Source organism: Drosophila ananassae, chromosome 2L (assembly GCF_017639315.1).
Source record: "Drosophila ananassae strain 14024-0371.13 chromosome 2L, ASM1763931v2, whole genome shotgun sequence".
NCBI classification, from domain to species: domain Eukaryota; kingdom Metazoa; phylum Arthropoda; class Insecta; order Diptera; family Drosophilidae; genus Drosophila; species Drosophila ananassae.
Window position 1 is genome coordinate 3,724,303 of NC_057927.1, and position 23,281 is coordinate 3,747,583.

Genomic DNA, 23,281 nt, shown 5'->3' on the forward strand with positions numbered 1-23,281 from the left:
TTTGTTATAGACTAACGTTTGGATGATTTCACATTTTTGACATTGCCTTTGGAGCTTGCAAAAGGTTCCTTTGCATTAAAAAATCTGTACAAAAGTATTATAAGGCTAAAGCTAAAAAATAAATAAAAAACTAATTAGCAAAATAAAAACAAAAAAGCGACTGCTCAACAATTGAAATTTATTTAAAAATAAATTAAATTTTTTCTTCCATGTTTTTTTTTGTATTTTATTTTATAAAATTCTTACACGTACATGTTTACACATATGTATATAGAGAGTGCGAGACATTCGCACAAAGTTCTGCGTTTATTTAGTATCCTTTTACACGGTTTTGAGTTTTTGTTGCGTGTGTGTGTGTGTGTGTGGGAAGGGGGTGGAGGGCTTGGTGTGTTTGTGTGTGTATTTGAAAGGGATACTGCATGTCTTCCAACTGCTGCTATTAGTAAGTATGATTGAATCTTTAGTTTGTTTTTACGCCAGAATTTTGAAATTTTTATTCCGGCTGCACAACGCGGAATATGTAATTATGGGAATCCTTATCTTGGTAGAGAGCAGATTTCACAGGATGTAAGCTCGCCACGATTGATAAAGGTGCAATGGTTGCATGTCCAGGTGTTGGCGTCTAGGTCCATGGCGTCCGATCCTGCGGCACCAGTGCTTGCCGCTGCCCCACCGCTGGGATAGCTGGTGGTGCCGCTGAAATTTAAAAGAAAAACAAATGTTTGATTTTAGAAATGACCCAGCATAATGGTCATATTGATACTCACCCACTGCCTCCGGAGCTGGCCTGGATGAGCGACTCTAGCAGCTTCCACACCTCCTCGTCCTTGAAATGGGCGGCCTGGTTGGGGTTCTTTGTGCGCACCGCCTCAAGGAGGAGGCCCATGTGCTGGCGCAGCGGCAGCATGTCCATCTTGTAGAGGTAGACCAGCAGGTGGAAGTCGGAGACGGCTTCGAGGAACTCCTCCTCGCCCCAGGCGGAGAGGTAGCAGCTCAGCGCATTAAAGTCCTGCAGATGACCATCGATGTAGCGGTTCTCGATGGGGAACGGCTGGCGTTTGTCGTACTCGGTGAAGGTGTACTGCGGCTGCAGGGGCGTAGAGGCGGGCACATCCACCAGCAGATACTCCACGGGCAGGGGTCGTGCCAGCCGTTGCACTTCATTGCCGTACTGGTCCTTTTCCTGAGCGAGGCAAAAACGAGAAAAAAAAGCATCGATGTGTACGTATTAGTTGTGGGGCAGTAACAGCATGGCCCAGTGACCTACATAAGATTTGGGCCAGAATTTTAACAAAAACGTTGCTGACGCGCGACACTTTTTCTCTGTTCCCATCCGAGCCCACAAATATTCCGCTCTCTGAGAAAAGCTTTTCGCCAGGCAACCTGTTAGCTCGGCAATGACCTTGCCTAAGCCGACTGCTCATCTAATATCTAGGCTAAGAGCGGAAGAAAGTAACTCAAGTAACTGACACTGTGAATGGTGTTTGCATTTTTTTTGTTAATTTTAAAACTTAAGAGATTTAGAGACTACCTATTTGCTGTCAGAAAATATTTAAAAAAAAGTAGCATACTTTAATGGGTGCTCCACAAAACGTTATTGTAATAAAGAGCATGCATCAGTTACTCTTGAAAAAGTTAATTAACAACCATTGAAAATACGCTTGGAGCTCATTAAAGGTAGAAACAAAAGCTTTTAAAACAATTTCTGAACAGGATGTGCATCCTGTTGACATAAACATGTTAGAAGTTGAATGCCAGCCAAGAATTTGCATTTAAAGCAAACTTTACTTCGAAAGCGAATCAAGTTGGTAGCAGCCTTAATCTAATTGCAATAGTTGGCCAAATTTGACAAGAGATGGGACAGTCATTGGTTGAGATGGAAGCTACTTCTATCAGATCACCAGAGCCCAGGGTACACGAATAAAAATTTAAGAAACTATTTTGTTTGCCATCAACGAGTGTGGGAACCAAATGAAAACAATTGAACAAATAAGCTGGGCATAAATCAATTACTTATTAAGTTATTTGGACGCGGTTCGAAAAAAATAATTTTTGTGAAAAATACAATTTAATTGGCCAGCGAGAAAAGGTTGTTCGTGACAGTCAACAATTATCACTTCAAACAATGCATTCGCTGACAAAGTTAATTATCAGCCCACTCCGAAAGTTAAAACCCGTAGGCCGGGATACGGAAAGTCGGCACTCAGGCCAAGTTGATTTTATTAAATCAACGGATTTTCAGCAGGAAATGGCCGGTCAAAAGTGCCACTATTCGAATTGTAACTAAAATCCTATACAATTTCAAATAATTTTCGGTGAGCCGCCTTCAGAGCCATGCATGGCCGTGCAGGAAAATTGAATTCACACTGCTTTGGTTAATATGAATTGAAAGTATGAGCCTTCAATGCATAGCAGTTGACCAGGACGACGTAGGGGGGTCCAACAACGGCCAATCTTGGCAGCCAGGTGAACCAAATTCCAGGATTAGGGTCCTTGTTAATTAACCCACTGGACAATGCGGGAACCCAAAACACCTTTCACACAATGCACCTGCATTCGGAAGGGCTTCACTTATCAGTATCTCTGCATTCGGATATGCTTGATTGATTAGGTTTGGAAATCAATCTCAAACCCATTTGTATTTTAAACAAAGCATAGAGGAAGCTACTAGTCTTAAACCCATACTGATTTATTTTCAATAAGCTAAACATGAAAGGCAGGAGCACTTATTCATTTGGCTTCCACATTTAGTGAACCTTTTAAAAGTACAAACCACGATCAATTTTCGCATACTATGGCATGGAATTTTGCTTCTTATCTCCGAATATTTAAAAGGGTAAATTATGCCTATTGCATAGTTTCTATTCCGCAAAATTGCAACAGTTAATCCTGTTATTTTGTGGCAAGTGCACAACCGAAAGGACCAAAGGAACAGCAAAAAGCTTGACATTGACATTGGCTGGTGTGCTCGGCGAGAGAGCATCGAAGGCGTTTGGGAAAGCTTTTCAAGCTCTTTCCTCGTGTCTATAAAGGGCACATCCTGTCAAAACGAGGCTGCATTTGGCCAACGACTCGAACAGGGCAGGACGAGCCCATTGGGATAGCTGAACTTCAAAACGCGCCAATAGTTTGGTTTAACCGCAGCTATTTTTTTTTTTTTAACTCAAAGTTGGAACAATTTTGGTTGCAAGTGTTTTTATTTTGGCGTAAGATGTTCGGGAAGAGGAACATGTTTTCAATATGTGGCATCAGCAATAATCAGCGAATTAATTATGTTTTGGACGGCAGTCGCCTCGTCCACGCTGTCGACCACCCCGGAGAGCTCGGCGGGATTGGCCAGTGCAGCGCCCAGCTATCAGCAGCAGCACACAAAGCCAGTTGCTTTGCGATCCCTGCCCAGCAGCTGGCAGCTCAGCAATGCTGCATTTAAATCACGCCAGCACCACCATCAGCAACAGAAAGCCCACCTACAGGAGATATCTCAGCCACTGTCGCCCCACAAACCGATCCAAACGGGACACAAGGCGCTGGAGGTCGAGCAGGAAACAGAAAATCATCAGACAGCTGCTCCCAGTCGTAAGAAGAAAATCAGTCCAAAAAGTGAAAGTAAAATATTCAAAGCTTTCACCTTGTGCAAGTGCACAAAAAAGGATAAAAAATAGTTTCAACAAATACGAGTACAGCTCATGTGCGCCAGCCAGTACAATTCAATAACAATAATCGAAACTGAACAAGCTACATATTTTTTATGCATTTAAAAGGTGAAATTTAAATGGACCGATTAATACAAGCAAACAATCAAGTTCCTGTGCATTTTAAACAAAACCAAAAAAAAATAATCAAAATGAATTAACACTAGTATTTGTATTTAATGAGTGAGTTTTGTGAAGCCAAAACAATTGAAAGGTAAGCATTGGTAAACGAGTGCTATTTAATAAAGTGCCATTAATATAATTGCAAAGTCAATAAACAGAAAAATGTGAAAAAATTAATAATAAAAAAAAATAATAAAAAATCACTTAAGTAGACCATGAAGTTCTTCAAGTTCATCGTATTTTTAACACAATCTGTCCAAAAGCAAACTTCTGTTTATTTTCTTTGATATTTTCATATCAAGGACTCATTATCATATTTCAACGGATGCAGACCTTCGCCCCGACTGCTTTGGGCAAACACATGCACATTCGTGGCAGAGAGACTGGTAGCATTCCATTTCGCATCCATCAAAGTTTGGCTTTGATTAGTACGGAATTTGACAAGCTGAAGGTTAATTTGCATGATTGAAGTCTGGCAGTGGAGCAGAGCAGAACAGAGCAGAGCGCACGGAACAGAATTTCCGCCGGGCCATGTCCCATCCCATAGCCCATCCATCAAAAAAAGGGCGGTTGCCCTTAAAAGTATGCTAATTATTTGTCAGCTCATTGGATAGCCTCAGAAGTACGAGTGTGGGGTCGGTCTAGTCCTTCTGGAACTACAAATTCCTTCATTTTTGCATTCTATTTCCGGTTCGCACTAGGCTTTGATGTTTAGTTTTCAAAACTTGCCACTTCCAAAGAGACCCAATCTTTCAGATGCAATAGGATTTAATAGTAATATAAAACTCTCTATCTTGACCATATGGCTAAAAAATATTCCCAGCACGTTTGCAGTGTCATTAAAATGAAGGGAACCAATTATAGCCATGGCCCAAGTCCGCTTATGGCAATTAGCGAAGGGTCATTTACGTACGCTAGAGTCCTTCCATAAAGGAGAACGAAGGAACAGGAGTAGTGGTAGAAGAAGGCTAACCGTACAAGGTGACACACAAACACGCGCTACATTTTTATTGTCCACCACAAGGCGCAGACATAAAACCACAAGCCGGGAAGTCAGTAAGCCAGGCCAATCGCCAACAGGCACTGACAATGAGCCGCAAACCAGGCCACCTATTGCTTATCGATTTGCAGATTGCCCTTGTCACTTTTTCCTCTATGATTTAAATCCAGACACGTTCAAAAATTGATTTAGCAGAAAACTTCAGGCGAAATTTCAGTCATTAAAAGTTGCGAGTAATTTCCTGAGGGCTGCAACGGAATTTTCCGTGAATTTAATGTGGTATGCGAGCGTATGTAGGTGCACACTTAACATTGAAATCTGAAAGGAAGAGACCCCTAGAAATCCTTTTAAATTGTTATGTACACAATTTATTAATTAAAATCCGTATACCACAAACATTTGCCTTTGCATACCAGAACTCGGAACCCAGTAGCCGTCGAGGTCCAAAAACTTTTAATTTCGTTTGGGAATTGCAAGAGTTAAAGCAAAACGTTTTGACATTAGCCATAAATAAGTAGGCAGACCTACGTTCGCCCCGGGGGATTCCCAGCAGAGGTGAAAATATGTACATGCAACAGGCGAATTAAAAATTTATAAGCACACGTTTCAACAATTGCTGGCAAGCAATCTTAACCAGAAACCCCATCAAAACCAGTTGCTAGGATGCGCCAGCAATTTATCAAAATGAAAAGCACAAATAATATATAAAAACAATGAAGAAAAGGAAAATATTTCCTGAGAGCAGAATGCAAATCAATAGCTTTTGTCAGAGACAATAATAAAGAAAATCTGAAGTATAGAGGCAAATATTAAATTCCTGTCTTATGAAAAATAAACAAAAATTGCTTTACACTCTCAGGGTATTAAGTTGAAATTTAGTTTCCGAGCAAAGGTAATTCAATAGCTTTTGTTAGTGCTCTGTGATTAAAGGAGAACAATGTGAATAGACATTAAGGAGTTGAGTTTCGTTTAAAATGGGGATTCTTGTTAAGCAAAAACATGACTAATTAAAAGATAACTTTCAAATAAGTGATGTGTGAATTTCACAGAAATTTCTCATTTAATGAAAATTTAAGAATATGTACCTGGAAAATGAAACAATAGCCCAGTTTCTGTGGTTTCTCCACCCGAGGAGAATATTACACATTTCGCAGTAGCACGTATACTAATTTGGGAATTGTTGGAGCGGCAAGGCAAGTTAATCCTGAATAACGTTGACAGACGTCGGGCGGTTAATTTATAGTGGAAGACATGGTGGCAGCTACAAGTTAAACAAGCCACCAGAAGCCATCAAAATCTGTCACTGTCCTCTGGCGCTGGCCGTTCCATTTTGTTCCTACTAAGTAATGGCAAGAGAGTGCCAGCTTGTTGCCAATTCGAGCAATTGTCATGAGAGTTTCGCTCAAAGGACATGAACCTTTTGCCGACTTTATTTTCTGACATGTAAACAATTACCAGAATCAAAAAAAAAACAGAATTATATTCTAAACACATCTCTTCGGGGTGACAAAACAAATTGCCATAAATATGAATTTATGTCAAGGATACACGAACACGAGGAATTCCTTTTTTATTTCAATTCACACATCGTACACTCTGGGGTGAGCCACAGAGAGGAGAATGGAAGGAGGTGGGTCCTATTTTTTATTTTCCGAATGCAAGGAGGACTCCACACGATAATTGCTGAAGCTGCAGACGGCTTAGGACATTTGCATAATTGCAAAAAAAAAAAGAAAAGAAAAACGCAGGGAAAGTACAAGGGAAAAGTGAATACTAAACAGAAGCGAAAATACCCGTAAGAAATGCGACAAACGTGGTCCTTGTACTCCAATGGCATGGAAAGGAATTTGTAGGCCGGAAAACCGAGAGCACCCTAGAAGGTAGCAAAAATAAACAAGGTGATTGAAGCCTTCCTTGTGACAGGTGTATTATGGCATAAGGGCAAATAAAAGGGAAAATCACACAGCAGGCGCTGCTTTAAGTAAGCCTACTGTTCTCGGAACCTTGTGTCTTTATTTAAATTTTGAAGTGTGCATTTTTCCCACCATAGAGTGTATTGAAATCAGGAAGAACAAGGATAAGGGCCAACGTATATTTCTTTCCCTATACTTGTGCTGAATGGAATATTAATTAATATCCTTAACCTAGTTCGGTGTTTGGTGCAAAAATTAAGCCACAAAAATAGAACACGCATGTTGCTTATCCGAAAAAGTTTTCGATTTGATCAACAATTTGTCCAGCTGCGACCATCCAGTTTTTTTCCTCCGTATTTAGCCAAGCTTTGTTCATCTTCTTGACCCCCAAAAACACATCCTTCCAATTTCGGGTGTCTTTGGCCAAAGGAAACTTTGATTACACGGCTTAGAACAAAGTCTCAATAACTGCCACACGGCGGAAAAGTTTCCCAAGGGTTCCCCGCCGGGCGAGGAATTAGGGCGCAGACTCTCAACTAACTAGCAGGAAGTGCTCCTTTCGTCTGGAAGGAGCCGAAAGTTAATCGCACAAACAAGCCCAAGTTGAAAGAATTTTGAAATTCAAAAAACTTTTCAGGATTCACAATCAGAAATCTGGGGAAACTCATTTTAAAGCCAATCCTGAAGCCTTTCTGTAATTAAAAATGGCTTTTATTGAATTCCATACCCATTTAAGGTTTAATTTCCTCAGCAATCAAAAAAGAAGACATCTGCTGATGGTTTGATTGAAACCGCAAATGATCCCTAGCCCTAATAGTTTATGGTTTTGTGTGTTTGGGGCAACCCATTTTCCCAAATTCCAATTTCAAAATAACTTGCAACAAGCAATCCATGCTTTCTATTTCTATGGGAGCTGTAGAGAAATCTCTGGGGATTGTTTCATTCGTACCGAGAACCTCATTCGAATAGGAGCTAAAAAGCCGCAGTGAAATCAAATAATTAAAATCTATATTTTTTATTATTAATTGTAGAGATTTTGAAAGTGAGAAACGAAATGGAAATTCCGCAAGATCTTGTGCCACTTATGAGCTGTGGGCAGTGCCGTCGACGCTACGACATCGGTGCTGGAATAGTGCCGAAGGAGATGTCGTGCAAGCACATTATCTGCGGCGAGTGCGTGATCTCCAACCAGTTTGGCGCCACCCAGGAGATAGTGTGTCTCTTGTGCGGAGTTTGCACCCGTATGCCACTCCAGGGGATGCCGGAGCCACGTCACATTATGTTCCTTCTTCGTGAGATGCCGGCTTTGCTTTTGGGCCGCGCCATTATGGGCTTCTCGGGCGGACGCGGCGACACCCTAGTGAACGAGATGGATACCCCAACACCCCAAGAAGAAGGCGATGGCGGCAACTGGCTGAGGGCAATCGATGTGGAGAACTTTTTAGCGACCAACAGCGAGAATTGCATACTGCACTCGGTGCCTAATAGTATTTGGTGCCACAACTGCAATCGACTATTGTGCCGCGCCTGCTCCGAGGGGCTGCTGCACGTGGAGCACCGTATGACCCGTCAGCTGGACTACAACCATCTGCTGCGCCAGCTACTTGACATCGAACTGGGCAAGATCAGGAATCTCGCCGTAAAGGCTGACGAATATTCTGTGCGCGAAATGACCCTCTTGCGGCAGGTCTGCGAGGCGTGCTACCACGTCCAGTTGCATGTCAAGCGCGGCATGTTGGAGCACAAGCCGTCGATGATTGCTTGCCAGATGCGGGGCTGGTGCCTCCGCTCCCAGAGGGACATCAACCGATCTTCCGGACAGCTTTCCGGAGCCGACATGGTCCAGTTGCTATACAAGCTGTGTGAGCAGCACCAGCGCTACAAAACTCAGCTGTTGGAGGTGAACTTCCAGTGCCGGATGCGGGCAGCCATCAACGAGAATGGCATGCAGGTCCTGGACTTTGAGAAGCTCAACGAGAGGCTCATGAAGCTACGCAGCTTCACCAGTCCAGGCCCCATTCCGCATAACGTGGATCCGCCACCGGCTCTGATCCTAACCAACTACTGCGTGTTGGCCTACTGGAGTGAGTTGCAGCAGAACACGCTCCCGGTGCTGTGCCGTACTCCGCCACCGGTTCCCGAGCTGTTGCCTCAGTCGCGACGAGCGGTGGTGCCACCGAATTTCAATCGGCAGCGCCGGGACTTCGACGTTGTGGACCATCTGGCTTATCTAGACATGATGCAGGACCGTGTGCTGCAGCAACATCCGCGGTATTATTCCCGGTATGACGACTATACTCCAGACCGTTCGGGCTCTGTGGAATCCTCGGGTTCGGCAAGTAGCAATTCTTCGCACCGCAGCAATCCGGCGGCTCAGTTATTTGAACAGAATTATAATCGCCTGAGTTTGGAGTTGCAGGTTCCGCAGAGGGAGCCACAGCCGCAGATGCCGGCAGGGCCAGCCCCGGAGCCTGAGAAAGAAGCCCCAGAACAAAGCCAGGCTCGATTGGACCAGCAATTCGAGCTGGCAATGGAAAACTTTTCAAACATCCATTCCAGTCAGCAGCAACATGCTTCCATGAACGATAGATTGCGCGACTTGCGGATACAGCAGGATCCGGGCTTCAGGGCTCAGGTGCAGCAACAGGAGCAGTTGCAAGAGGCGCACGCCCATGAGCGACGGCAACAAGAAGAGCAACAGCAACAGCAGCAGCAGGGGCAGAATCTAGGGCCATCAGCTCAGGAATCAAGCTTTCAAGAACAGTTCATGGGAGAGAGCCATGATTACCAGCATCTTCCGCACTATCAGTACTTATCGGCCCAATCCTGGAATCCTTACTGGGCCATGGAAGTAGAGCAGCAATTGCACCAATCGAACGGAAGGCGCTCCAACAGCAACACCACCACCACCAACACTAACACAAACGAGAACAACAACACTAACAACAATAACAACAACAATAACCATTCCCCAGAAGAGCAGGAACCTGAACAGGAACCGGATCAGGAGCCAGAAGAGGAAGAGGATGAGGACACCATCTCCGAGCCAGTACCTTTGGTAAGCATTGTCCGTCTGCCGTCCGTTCACTGTTATCCCATCTATTATATGGAACTGGAAACAGCAGGAAGACTGGCCGGAAGAATACTAATCGAAGTACGACCAGATGCTGCTCCCCGGATGGCGGAGAACTTTGGGGCCCTCATCCGACACGACTTTGGCTTCGGTTATCGGGGATGCAGAATATTTCAAGCCTGGGAGGATGAGAGCATAATCAGTGGCGATTTCGAAACAAATAACGGACGGGGTGGACATTCGGCATTCGTCCAGCGATACTTTATGCCGGAGGACACTGGCCTGGTGGCCTTCCGGGGCACCGTTGGCATGCGACGTGGCCAGAAACGACAGGACAACTGCGGCTACGTGGGCAGCCAGTTTCGGTTGGTGCTCAACGAGATGCGCTCCTTTACGGCCATTTTCGGATACATCATCCAGGGCATTGAGGTGGTCGAGAGAATAGCAGCAACCGGCGATTTCATTGGACGTCCAGCCGTTAGGACAGTGATCCGGAATTGTAGCGAGTATCGACTGAACGGCAAAAACTATTATACAACACAGCATAGAAGTAACTTTTCGAAATCCCCAAAGAACACAATTATATTTTAACCATCTTCAGTGAACACACACACACACACACACCCACCCACAACTTTTTGGCATCTGTCGGTTAAGGTACGAATTTTTGTAAACAAATTTGCACGCTTTATAATCACGTCCGAAAATAGAAATTTTAAAAGCAAATACAGAAGAAAACAAAAGCCAATTTTTGAGACAGACTAATGAAATTTTTATAAGCCGTTTACAAGACAAGTATTAAGTCTTTTGGATGCTATTTAAAACACACCACACCAAAGAATAACGATGTATATCGAAATAGGTATATGAAACTCGTCATTTCACCCGAAGCTCCTTCAAAAACACATACTATATTTAAGGAAAGACAAGCACTTGTTGCTGTCTGAGCGCTACAACGTTACCTGGACATAGAAAGTTAGCTACAATAATGTTAAGATAAGTGTGAAATTATAATGGAAAGATACTTTAGGCAGGACACAGAGCAGAGTACCTACGAAGGCAGTTTCGAAACTCTAATCATGAAAAAGGTGAAAAAAACAATTATCTGTCATACAAAATATATAAATGTTTATTAAAATATATATCTGATGTTCAATGTCTAAATACATATATCTATATGTGCATTTGGTGTGGCCACAATCGAGGCTCTATATGTGATTTCATGAAAACTAACGACCTATAAGAAACCGCTTACAACTCTCGGAACTATTGAACTTTATCAAAACGAAATTATACGAAATATGCAATAACTATTATATGTTTTAAGAATATATCGTCGAGAGGATATTGTTCCAACAAAATGTAGTTAAAAAATTGTAACAGAAAAGAACAGACAACCTTTAAGGTTCGTTCGGGAAGGGAAAGGATTAGCTAGCGTGTATTGGAGGTTTTAGGAAACGACTTTAAGATTGTGATCGGTAGGATGCTCAAACGGCTTTAGGTTTAGGTTTAATTTATAAAATATCCAATAATCATTAATGTATACCGGTGTGAACCATCGCCAAGAAATGGGAATGGAATGCTGGATATCTCGGAGCAATGATGCGTAGTACAAACCCAGATGAAACGGAGGCAGAGTAGAGTGTTTAATTGGTATTTATAGGAAATGATTGTCATTGGTAGTATAGATAAGCAAGCCCATTATTCATTGATGTCTAAATATGCAAATTATTGGTGTGTTTATGTGTGATGGATATTAATTCAATAAACGTTGCCAAAAACTGATTCTTTTCTTGGTGGGGGAATCGGGGGATTTCAGGTCAAGAATCGAGGAAGTTGCACTCCAATGGAATACTCCAAAACTCACCTTATAGAAGACATCTGGAACATATTGTTTGTCCGTCGATTCACGCACATAGCCAAGCTCGGGCGCATCCTTGGTTGGTATTAGACAATTATCACGCACCAATGCCATGCACTGGGCCGATACAGCATATCCTTCCATGTGCACTTGTTTGGTATTATCTCCTAAAATTAACGAAAAGATAAAGTAATTTCCATTAGGTCTAGGAAGAGTAGAGATCCCACTTACCCGTCACACAAATAGTCACGAATTTTGAGCCGAATACACCGTTCGAGGCATATTTACATGGATTCGGATGACGATTCTGCAGTTCGCCAGCTGTAATGCACTCCTGGGCCGTGAGGAAGTGCGTCTCGATGCCACGGATCTGTTTGACAGTGCCCACACTAGCATCCTCTGTGATGAGATCAGTAAAAATCCAGCCAATCTGTGGGACAAGTTGAAAGTGATAAGCAACTCACGAATGCCTTTTAAATCCCAACTCACCTTCTTTAGTCCCAAAGCCGCAGCAACAGCCTCCACTTCGTCGGCGCCCTCGTCTGGCTGTATGTTAATTGAATCTCGAGTGGATTCCTGTGGCGGCTCATAAATGGCCGCTACCTTGGCTCGAATACCCAGTGGTACGTCAGCGTGCTGCTCGTAAGTTCCATAAAGATACCCCATGCGCTGGTGGCCTGTGGTGCGCCAGTAGTTGAGGAATCGTTCCACGATTTTGGTGTTTTCGAACATGACGTTGTCCACGTGACGGTATGTCTGACGGTTAAGTGTAATAGCCGAGGGTTGGCATTTGGAACAGATGCCTTTCGGCCATGGCGGATGCTCACGACAGCCGGGCTTGATGCGACAGTTGATATCGTCGAAGACAAAGTATTTGCCTTGGCCCATGCCCGAGGTCTGCTTTCGGATGTACGAGTGGAAGGACAAGTGCTTGATGTTCTGCTCCTTCAGGTAGGACTCGTCATAGGGCTCCAGGGCGGAGCAGTGGACACAACGACCGTTCGCGTTGTGGTGGCAGCTGAAAGATAAGATTTTTAAATAAAATAATGATCCTCAACCGCAGGATAAGACTAACAGTTTGCTATCGCGTTCCCGCTTGATGGTGCCATCCACCTTGCTCAGAAGTTGGTCCACCTCATCCTCGACCACACTGATGGAAGGACGTGTGGTGGTGTTACTGTTGCTCAGCTTTTCGGCGGGGACACTGTTCTTGAACGCCTGGCTATCCAAGACCGTGGTGCTAGTGCGCTACAAAAAGGATACAACTGATTAGAGTTCATTGGTTGGAATAGAAAGCAATTAACTTACCCGCGACGAGGTGCCGGCCATCTGTTTCAGGTAGACCATGTCGCCATGCTTGAGGGAATTACCAACCAGCTGAGTGCCACTGGCGTGGAGCTCTGTGATGCAGTTGCGCTCCTTGAAGAGCCCAAACCCGTCGACCTTTAGGGCATTCTGGACGCTGTCATAGAGTTGCTTCAGATTGGACTTGGGCGAGATCTCGATGCGCTTGATGCCCTCCGCAGACTGAACGCGTATAAGCTGTAAAATGTCGATTAACAATATTAGTTTTGTGATTAGAGATATTGTAATTGGTAGCCCCACCGATTGTTTGCATAACACAAATAAACGATGGCGCACAAAGGCGTAGACGAAATTGCGCTTCTTGTAGATAAAGTGTTCGAGCAGCAAAGGTGCACTTGCCATGGCTATTGGGTGGATGTCTTGGGGGGTTAAGGGATCGGTTCAGGGAGTAATCGGTTCAGGGGAAGTGGGTGGTTCGGGAGACTGGTTTTCCGGGGTGTAGAGTGTAGCTTAAGAGCTACGAAAGCCTGAAAAGGCTTATTCTTTAGTGATTTCGACTGTACGTCATGAAGGCGCGAAATGGACTGAACACTTGGCAACGCTTTCAAAACAAAATCCAAACCATTGCCAAAATGAGTGCATTGTTAGAAAGAGATTTTGTTTTGATAATAGAGACATTTCTTTGGTTCTTATTTCCGCATAAGTCAAAAACTCAATTGGTTTGGTAGCTTATATTACTCGTGAGTGGTTTGTTTCCATTCCAACTGGAGGAAATGGAAACATCTAAGTTCAGTTTACATAAACATATCATTCCTTGTTTCTCAGGAACATTGTAGCCTCAATATACAGCTGCCAGGTGCAAGCATAGCCTTTATTTAATAGAAAAAAATACAGAATCTGTGGACTATGTCCTTAATCTTATATGAGAAGTTTATTTTATACTCCATGACTATGTCAGTGTTAAAAAGATATACATAGGAGATATATGTATTATGTAGCTATGGCTATAACTATCCATTTAAGCTTCCAATCTGGAAAGAGTCATAGGAATCAGATGACTGTATCCTAGATACTATATGCACAATCTGATTGAAAAATCAACCACGTAAGCCTTTGTTCATATAATATTTATATTATAAATGTAAGTGATATGTGTCTAATCCTCCTGTTTAATTATTAATCTATTTGGGTTTTGCTCCCCAATTGAGACTCCCCCTTCCCACCCCTGGCTACTCTTTCGGCCAGACTGCACTTTTACTTCAAAAATCTACAAGTCATGGTGTAGCTTATTTCTCCTTTCGCCAACTTTCGTCCAAACGGTGGACTGAGCATTTTTGCATATACTTGAAGACTACCTCAATTTGTTGGGGGCACATTTGCGCCTGCACTTGTCAAGGCTAAGAATCAGGGAAATTAATTTTTTTTTCATTTTCTGGCCAACGACTGCGGCGGCCAAAAGCAACAACAACAAACACAAATCACAGCGGCCTATTTTGTTTGCCGGTTTTCCGGGTTTCGTGTATGCTTGCCATTCTTGAAGGACATCTTGTGGAATGCACTGTCGAGCACTAATTCTGGGAGGCCAGAATTAACCAATTTTTATTTGTTATCAACAATTTACTTACAATTTTGTCAGACATTAGTATTGCGGCTATTGTAATTTTGTCTCTGTCTCTCTCGCACTGCAATGATGTGTGACCAAGACCGCGGAAGACACATTGGCGGTCTCAACAGCTGGCGAGTATTTAAACCGATAACAGAAAATACCAAACAATCGGTGGTCTGACGCGCGAGAATTTAATTTATTTTTGATTCATATTCTTATTCGTTTTTTTATTATAATCTTAAAATATTATAAATTAAAAATTAATATAAATAAACACTTTCATTGCTCTTAATACTAACACAATACTATACTCGTTTTAGTTAGAAATGTTCCTTATCCTTAAAATATAGTTTTGTATTTTTGTGCACATTTATTTAAATAGCGGCGTGTTTTTTTTACAACATTCAACAAATCTCATTTAGTTCTAATGGAAGACAGCAAACGAAAGCAATGGCTTGAGGCATTTTGGACTTCAGTTGTACTTGAGGTTGCCCATGCAGATGTACTTGATATCCACGTAGTCGTCGATACCGTGCTTGGATCCTTCCCGACCCACTCCAGACTCCTTGACTCCACCGAAGGGTGCTTCGGCGGCAGAGATGATGCCCTCGTTGACACCCACCATGCCCACCTCCAGTCGCTTGGCCACCCGGAACACCTGTTGCAGATTCTCGCTGTAGAAGTAACCAGCCAGTCCGCGCCTAGTGTCGTTGGCCTTTTGCACGGCCTCCTCCTCGTCGCGGAATCGAATGATAGAGACAACAGGACCGAAGACCTCCTCCGTGTAAAGCTTAGCCGTGCTAGGAACGTCTGTGATTATGGTAGGAGCGTAGAAAAGTGATCCTACTTCGGTTAGAGGCTTTCCACCGGACAGAACAGTGGCTTTTTTGTCCTTGGCATCCTCCACGAAGCCACTGACCTTCTTGAACTGCATTTCATTGATTAGTGGTCCAATTTGGACATCGCATCCCTCGCCATTTCCAATCTTTAATGCCTCCACGCGCTTCTTCAGCTGTTCCACAAACTTATCGTAGATGCCATCCTGGACAAAGAATCGATTGGCAGACACACAGGTCTGGCCACAGTTCCTGAACTTGGAGGCCATGGCTCCGTCCACGGCTTTCTCGACATCGGCCGAATCGAAAACAATAAACGGAGCATTGCCCCCCAGTTCCAGGCAAACCCTCTTGATGCCATCTGCGCAGTTGCGGAACAGCAGCTTTCCCACTTCCGTGGAGCCCGTGAAGGATATGCCACGAACGTCAGGACTCTTGCAAAAGAGTTCGCCCATTGGAGCTGCCTTTTTAGTGGTCACCACATTGATGACGCCTTTCGGGATGCCAGCATCCTCAGCCAATTTGGCCACTGCCAGGGCGGTAAGTGGAGTATCCTCTGAGGGCTTGACCACCACAGTGCAACCAGCAGCCAGGGCGGCTCCTGCTTTCCGGGTAATCATTGCCATTGGAAAGTTCCAGGGCGTAATAAGAGCGGCCACACCAATGGGCTGTTTCATAACTATGATCTCCCGGTTGGGTGCAGCACTGGGGATGATCTCGCCGTAGATGCGACGCGCCTCCTCCGCAAACCATTCAACGAAAGAGTTGCCATAGGCCACTTCTCCTTTGGACTCGTTAATGGGCTTGCCCGACTCGGCCGTCATTATCTCGGCTATCTCCTGACTGTTCTGCTCTATAAGCTTGTGCCACTTCTGCAAAGGGAGATAACATTATCACAGTTTCTGAATAAAAAACTTTGGGATTTGGGAAAGCAATATATAAACTAGTTTAGGATGGAGTCTATGTTAATTTAAGAAAATATATATGTAGTTTTTCGGTGAATTACAAACACATTACCGAAGAGTGTTTACAATCTTTGTTTTCAATTTCTTCGCGCTTATCTCCTCTTATCAGAAACTCACTTTCAGCAGATTGGAGCGATCCTTGGCAGTGAGGGAACGCCATTCCTTGGACTCGTAGGCCTTCTTGGCAGCATCTATGGCCTTTTGGGCATCCGCCACGGTCATGTTCGGCACAGTTCCAATCACCGCTCCATTAGCAGGATTCAGAACCTCGAAGGTGTCGCAATCACTGGATTCCACCCAGGCGCCGTCCACCAAGGCCTTGCTTTGTACTAGAGCTGAATAATTGCGCATCCTGCCGAAACTGAGTAATCTTCGTAGTGCGATGCCACCGAATTGTCGCAACATTCTGCCGGCTGAAAAAAATGATAAGCAAATGTATTAACGGTTGGCAACTAATCGATTCTCCCCAAACCGGTTGCTTCGCGGCTTTTCGCACCTTTTTGTCAGCTGTCCGGGGGTTAAATGGTCTATCAGGTATCAGTTGGTTTCCTTGCAGTTTTCAACTGCTCGCAGATTACTATTTTTTATCTCTATTTGTTCTCTGATTGAGTTTAATTGATTTTAATTTATATCTCTAGGTGCTGGTCAGCTGTGAGAGGGAGAGAAATAATAAAAACGGTAGCGCCATCGGTGGCCAAAAGTGGAAACAATGTTATCGATTAGGGAAATGGTTGAGGGAAATTTTCGGTATTTTAATACTAAGACCAAATTCCCGCTCAAGGAAACTTTAAAATGTGGATTTGATAAGAACTATCCTTCAACGTTTTATAAATGTTTTGTCACAATGGCTGGCACACCATCGGGAAGGATTACTATAGACAACTGTATAAATACTTTTTGAGGAAAATCAATATTATAAATTTCCTTATAATCTCAAAAAGACAATAGTGTACTGCTGAAAAATAAACTTTAAAGTTGCCTTTTATTCTTAAAAAAAAATCTTTTAAAATCCTTCATTTTGTACAGTCTAGCGTACTTTCAACCAAAATACAAATGCCAATTCAAAAATAAAGAAAAATAGAAAGTCCAGGTCAGCTTCCTGATTCCCATTTTTAGCCGTTGGTTTACAACGATTTTAAGGCAGCGCCACTTGTCCCAGCAATCTCTGGACAATCGGAGCTGCCTTTCGCCCGATCCGCCCGATCTTTTTTGCATGCGCCGCCAACGTGGAGCGGAGTGCTCCATTTATTATGAGTTTGCAGTCAGCCAGGCAGACATCACGACCATAGATTTCACATGTGCCGGCAGCCGAGCTGGCAGAAGACCGCCCTCCCATCCCATTCTATGCACTTGAAAGAACTATTTTTGTTAGGAATTCCAAGTCAAAGATAACTATTAAATAACTATTTTATATTACAACATTAAGTCATATTCATAGATACTTTCAAGAATGGTGATGCTATTTTTTAACACAAAAGGACTTCAAAGTTTAGGGGTAATTTTGTTAACTTTTTTTAGAAAGAAATTTCAGGACTACTTTTAATATTTTAAGACGGTTCGTGAAAGTATATTTTCCATAGACTTGTTGGGAAGCTATTTTTACTTTGAATAGAATTTTATTCGAGTGCATCTTCAGCATTAGACAGCGGCAGGTTCTGCCTACTGGGCTACTGGTCATGCAGCTTCCTCCTCTTTCGACTCACGCGGTTATGGCTACCCTTCGGATGGTAAACCCGGCAATCTGTGTTGCAAATTTTGTCAATAAATTTTGGCTAAGAATGCCAAAACAGGCGGCCGGTCGGCCGATCGCCACATGGACATCATAACTGTTAAGATAAGATTGGCCAGAGATGGCCAGGAGATCGCGATCTAGACTCGGGCTCTGAAATGAATTCAATTAGTTGTGATTTAAAACTAATTGAAAATGCGTCTAGCTCGGAAGCAGTTCGTGCCTGCTGCCGGCTGCTGTCGATAGGTGTTTAAGTTATTTGTCTTAAGTGCTGCCGGGAGGTGTGTGCCCCAGCCCCAGCTCCAGACTCCCATTTCAAGCTGATCGAGATCCAGCTTCACTCGGAAAAACTCGTTTAATCTTAAAGTGAATCAGGAATTACTCTTCACAGAACCGCATTAGCACAACTAATCGAATTGAAAATATTTTCGTGAGTTTCTCAAATGAAATAAACACTTGCCTACGAGGGGGAACCTATCGCAGGATGATGGTCCTTGAAAGGAGACAAAAATATTTATTGATTCGGTCCCTTTGAGGTTAAATAAAGTGATCATTCAACACACAAATCTAATGCCTACTTAACTGCACAATTTTGACAAGTTTAATGCGCTGGCATGGTCTTGCAATTTATGAGGGATTCTGTTTAATAGGCAGTCTGGCCGAGGCGACCCGGAATGGAGAAGGAGACAATTGTCAACTCAAAATAGGCAGCCGTGTGCCTTTTGTGCTGGCTAATTGTAATACGAAATCATAACACGCCATAAAAACGACACAAAAAGCAGAAGATATGGGATCGTATCGTCTTGGACCGGTTCTGATAATGTTTTCTTTTGGGCAGAGGGCCTCCAGAAGCCCAATACCTTGTCCCGGCAGCTGGTCAATGGAAACAATGCTATCCCCTCTCCTTATACATGTTTGGTGTATTTGTACATGCCTATATATCTACATCTTTCGAGAGGATTCCATTCCACTCTCTAACGCGATGCGACCGATCCATAAATCATGTTTGGAAACACGTTCCTTAAAGCGAAAATAAAACATCTGTTGCTCGCTTTCGGTAGGGCTCTGGGTCTCGGCTCTCGGCTCTCGGCTCTGATCTGGTTACCTGACAGCTTTCTTGAAAGGACAAAGGACTCGGCGAAGCTTAGGGCGAAAACTGGTTGCCAATTGTCCTGGCAATATGGCAAATAGCAGCAGCAGCAGCAGCAGCCGCCGCCGAACAGATAAATGTCGTGATCGACACACGCAACAACAGCAGCTGCTGTTTTGGAATTAACTATCTTCGGCCAGGCTTCAAAATTAACCCATTGACAACATCCCAACCGGCTTCCAAGATGGATGAGCCTTGGTCCCTAAGGATAATTTTGTACATGGAAAAAATAAACAGATTTTTAAGAGCATGACACCAATAAATTAACCATAAATTTGCATATTTTTTAAGAAATAGGAAAGAAATTGAAAAAGTTCAATATAATAGAGCTTCTAAGAAGACTTGAAACTTTAATGGGTTAACTTTTCAAAATGGCTACGGTTGTGCTAATAGTTTTGTCGATATAACCGCTGCTGCTCCAGTTTCGAGCTTCACTGATCCTGATCCAGGTCCTGGTCCCTATCCTGCTCCTGCTGACTCACCTTGGCACGTGTGCTTAACGATCGCTCCTGCAGCAGCTGCTTCCAAGTCAAGTCACAACGCTATCGAATAAGGACTTCAATGAAGATGAACACAAAGACGGAGCCGAGAGCAGCTGCCAGCAATTTTGAATTTTCAATGTCCCAGCCGAAGGCGTCCTGAATGCGTCAGCAGATTAGCTCTGTCCGGGTGGAAGCAACACGTGTGTGATTCTGGTTATGATCCAGGATCCAGAATACATATCCCTTCCCTCCTGCGGGTCTATTTTTTCCATCCCATATCGCCTGCCTTAATTATTGTTTACCTTTGCATCAAGGTTACGGCATTATGATTATGCCCTACTTGATTATTATTTCATAATTTAGCCGCCCATTGTGTGAAATGTGCGCGCTGTACTTCGCTACTTTCCCCTGGAGGCTGGGGAATGTCCTAGCATGCATTGGAACTCAATCCCGTTGTCCTTGAGTCACTAGAACGATCCCTCATCCACATTCTTTTGTTGTCCTAGCTGCCCGACCGCACCAACCCCAATATTTCGAACAAGAAATCACCCGAAAAGAAGTAATCTAAGACAAGGCGCAAAATACCCTTAGAAATGAAAGAAAAACTTTTTTTCCCAATAATTGCAATTGAAATAATGACATACAATCCAAAATTACTTTTGAAATCTAAAGTCAGTGAGTTTTCCTTACAATTAAATGGTAACTCAGCTGGAGATTGAAATTATATTCCTATATTAAAACAAAACTTTTATAAAAATCTCTTGTCAGATTAAGAAAAATTTGTATATTTTTACTAGGGCTACTAGAATAATCCTTTTTCCCAGGACACTCCGCTGCCCGCTTTTAAGCTGACATATCAATAATGCGCATTCCTTTCCTTTGAAGAGGATGCCTCACACCATAACCTTTCCAAACTCAAAATTTGGTACATTTATTGCGACTTACTGTTGCAAAACTTATCTCGTAACCTGATTCTGGTATGCCAAAATTTTGGGGTGGATTTTCTAGTCTATACACTGAAAATTAGAGACATACAGTTATTTTTTAAAAATATAAAATATGAGATAAACTTCCACACATTTTCTAAACAAAAGAAAGTATCTATGTTTTTTCTGAAGTGCATCAGATACCCACCGAAGGACATCGCCTCTCCACCAACTGCTCAAATCGAAGGAACTGTACCGAATACTTATTATAAACGCGTGAGGCAATATAGTTTGAAAAGCAATCGAACAAACTACGCAATACGATTTGATCCTTGCCAGAATCATATAAGAGCATTGTTTTGTATAATTTATGCAACCCCAACGTATAAGGACAGGACTGTGCCGGAAATGGGGTGGCTCTGCGCCTCCTTCTCCCCAAACTCCCTTTTCCTGTTCTGGGGTAGTTCGTAGGCAGGATGGTATTACATGGAAAAAAAATTCATATCAATAATAATAGCATTAGGTTAAGTGCTTATGCATTTTATTAAGATCTTAAAAATTTTCAAAATTAAGAAAAAATTATCAAATTTTATATTTATTTTCCTTAATTGAAATTTTTTAATTTAGTTTTTCTCAGTACGATGATGTCATGATGCTGTTTTTCTTGGATACCAGAGAAATCTGTTGCGTAGTCCTGATCCCTGATTCAACTGCGTCGTTGAAGGATTCTCACGCTGGATTTTCCCAGTTCTTGTCCTTGGCCCTGCCCTTGTCCTTGCTGCTGCTGCTGCTGCTGTACCTTTTTCTGCGCCGATTTCATTCCGCCTTGCCGTTTGTTGTGTTTTTTGATTTGGGTAGGCCTGGGTTGGTTTGCGCCTTTGTGGGCATAATTATCCTTGGGTTCTTGGCCTGGAACCACCGATTGCATTCACATTCAAATTCAATGCAGTGCAACATTTCTCATATCGCATTTCCGCTTAATTGTCTCTGATTGTAACAGGCCAAGAAGAAAAACGAAAGGGAGGAAGTTGAAAGGAAGAGATGATCGCGATCATCCCATCCCAGAAAGCTCCCGCAGCTGTTGCCTCGCATTTTATTTTATTTTATTTTATTTTATATACTTTTTGTTTTGTTTTTACCAAAAAATTTATGCGATGCGCCCGAAACGCATAAACATATCAAGTTACGACGATCGAAAATGGTTCATTTTATTTGTAAAAACCGGAAGTTTTTAAATCTCGTCCCAGGAGACAAAAGCTAAGATCATCGGCGGCATTTTCGCTTTTCGCCTCTTTAATTCCCCGGCAAATCTTCATAAATTTCGACATTTTAGCTTAATGATGATGCACTGGCAAAGTATTTCAGTCCTTGAGTGTCAAAAAAAAACAGAAAAAGTAAAGGATTTCACCGGACATCTCGCATCTCCAGCTCACTTCGATCGCTTGATTTGTTTTTAAAGCGGCTGCAAATATAATTTCTGTAACATTTTAAGTTAAAGTTGTGTTTTTGTTGAACAAACAGCGACGGTGGCAGAACAAACACCGAGATCAACAGACACAAAAACAACGGTGATCATGGGGGGGTTCATGGAACGATTCACAGAGATCAGTGGAGCCTGCGATGGGATCTTTATTTAGGACGGAGAACCATTTCACCTTAGCACATGGGCCAAGTTCATTGCCTTATTGATTATTGCAATAAAACCAAGAAGGCTTAGAAACAATGATTCTTGAGCTTAATCCCCCTTAGGGTTCTTGGCTTACTATGGGATTATATCCCTCACCAATCTGACTCATTATAAGCTCATTGTACTTATCTGATACAGTTCTTCCAAGCTCAACACTTGGCTAATCTCACTCCCGATTCTTAATCCGCGCCGTGAAGTTCAAGTAGCTGCTGATCTTGCCAATTTGTAGCTGCCCCCCACCCTCGAATGCAAATCCATCAAAATTTAATGTCTGATGCATGCTTACCAGGTTCACTACTGGAAGATTTTTCGCTTAGATCATGCCACATTTGCACACCATCCACGGATGGATCGATGGATGGATGGATGGATGCTGCCCGAGGAGGGATATTCGCGCTAACAACTTCATTGCACCACCCCGAACAAGATCGCAAATTGCAACAGATCGATCAAAAATACTTTCACCTTGGCTCAAATGAGTCGTGAAATGCAGTTTTGCGCAAGATTTCAAAATGGGATACCATGGAAGGGATCTTCCTTGCCTATTTTACGGTTGCTCCTTTGTCCCTTTTTCGGCTAAGCCGCAAGCAAATTTGTTCTCTGCTCGAGATCGATCATTTTAAGCCCGTAAATCACCAGCCCGGTGTCCTGGCAGGATGTCCACGACCAGAGTCCTTTTGTCTCTGGCTTGTCTTTGTGCATAAAATGCTGTTTTTCTTTCTGTTTGGATCGGTTCGGTTTGTTTTATTTTATTTATTTTTTTTCCTCACCCGGTCGTTTGCATTTTGAAATGCAAAATATGAGCAAGAAGCAGACTGAGAGGAGGACGGTGGTAGGGGGTTTGGAAGAAATGCTGACCGATCTTCTGGCGATATGCAAACATCTGCCTTTGGCCCTGTTTACTTGTTTTTCGGCCACTCCACCGCACTCAAC

The 23,281-nt window shown here is 43.0% G+C and overlaps 4 protein-coding genes across 6 annotated transcripts; 2 read left to right on the top strand and 2 right to left on the bottom strand.

The window, feature by feature from the left end:
- Positions 1-161: 161 nt before the first annotated feature.
- Positions 162-14,684, bottom strand: LOC6500051 (nuclear protein localization protein 4 homolog). Of its 2 annotated transcripts, none has more exons than XM_014910869.3 (8): positions 14,593-14,684; positions 12,971-13,204; positions 12,738-12,910; positions 12,152-12,680; positions 11,894-12,092; positions 11,669-11,829; positions 768-1,183; positions 162-696 (listed from the first exon to the last, which is right to left on the bottom strand). In XM_014910869.3, the coding sequence occupies exons 1-8, from the start codon at positions 14,605-14,607 to the stop codon at positions 537-539; spliced, it is 1,887 nt and encodes a 628-aa protein (XP_014766355.1). In that variant the 5' UTR covers positions 14,608-14,684; the 3' UTR covers positions 162-536. The 2 variants fall into 2 exon arrangements, with proteins under 2 accessions (XP_014766355.1, XP_001953313.1); XM_001953278.4 differs by lacking the exon at positions 14,593-14,684 and adding an exon at positions 13,268-13,560.
- Positions 3,053-4,214, top strand: LOC6502655. Its single transcript, XM_001953279.4, has one exon. It carries the CDS (start codon positions 3,273-3,275, stop codon positions 3,660-3,662), a length of 390 nt encoding a protein of 129 aa, XP_001953314.1. The 5' UTR covers positions 3,053-3,272; the 3' UTR covers positions 3,663-4,214.
- Positions 7,648-11,732, top strand: LOC6500481 (adenylate cyclase, terminal-differentiation specific). 2 transcript variants are annotated; one of them, XM_014911094.3, is made up of 3 exons: positions 7,648-9,063; positions 9,148-9,786; positions 9,851-11,732. In XM_014911094.3, the coding sequence occupies exons 1-3, from the start codon at positions 7,783-7,785 to the stop codon at positions 9,875-9,877; spliced, it is 1,947 nt and encodes a 648-aa protein (XP_014766580.1). In that variant the 5' UTR covers positions 7,648-7,782; the 3' UTR covers positions 9,878-11,732. The 2 variants fall into 2 exon arrangements, with proteins under 2 accessions (XP_014766580.1, XP_014766579.1); XM_014911093.3 differs by having other exon boundaries at positions 9,854-11,732.
- Positions 14,685-14,922: 238 nt separating the features above from the next.
- On the bottom strand, positions 14,923-17,040 carry LOC6500050 (glutarate-semialdehyde dehydrogenase). The gene is made up of 3 exons (XM_001953281.3): positions 16,871-17,040; positions 16,492-16,787; positions 14,923-16,281 (listed from the first exon to the last, which is right to left on the bottom strand). Exons 2-3 carry the CDS (start codon positions 16,777-16,779, stop codon positions 15,046-15,048), a joined length of 1,524 nt encoding a protein of 507 aa, XP_001953316.1. The 5' UTR covers positions 16,780-16,787; positions 16,871-17,040; the 3' UTR covers positions 14,923-15,045.
- Between the last annotated feature and the right edge of the window lie 6,241 nt (positions 17,041-23,281).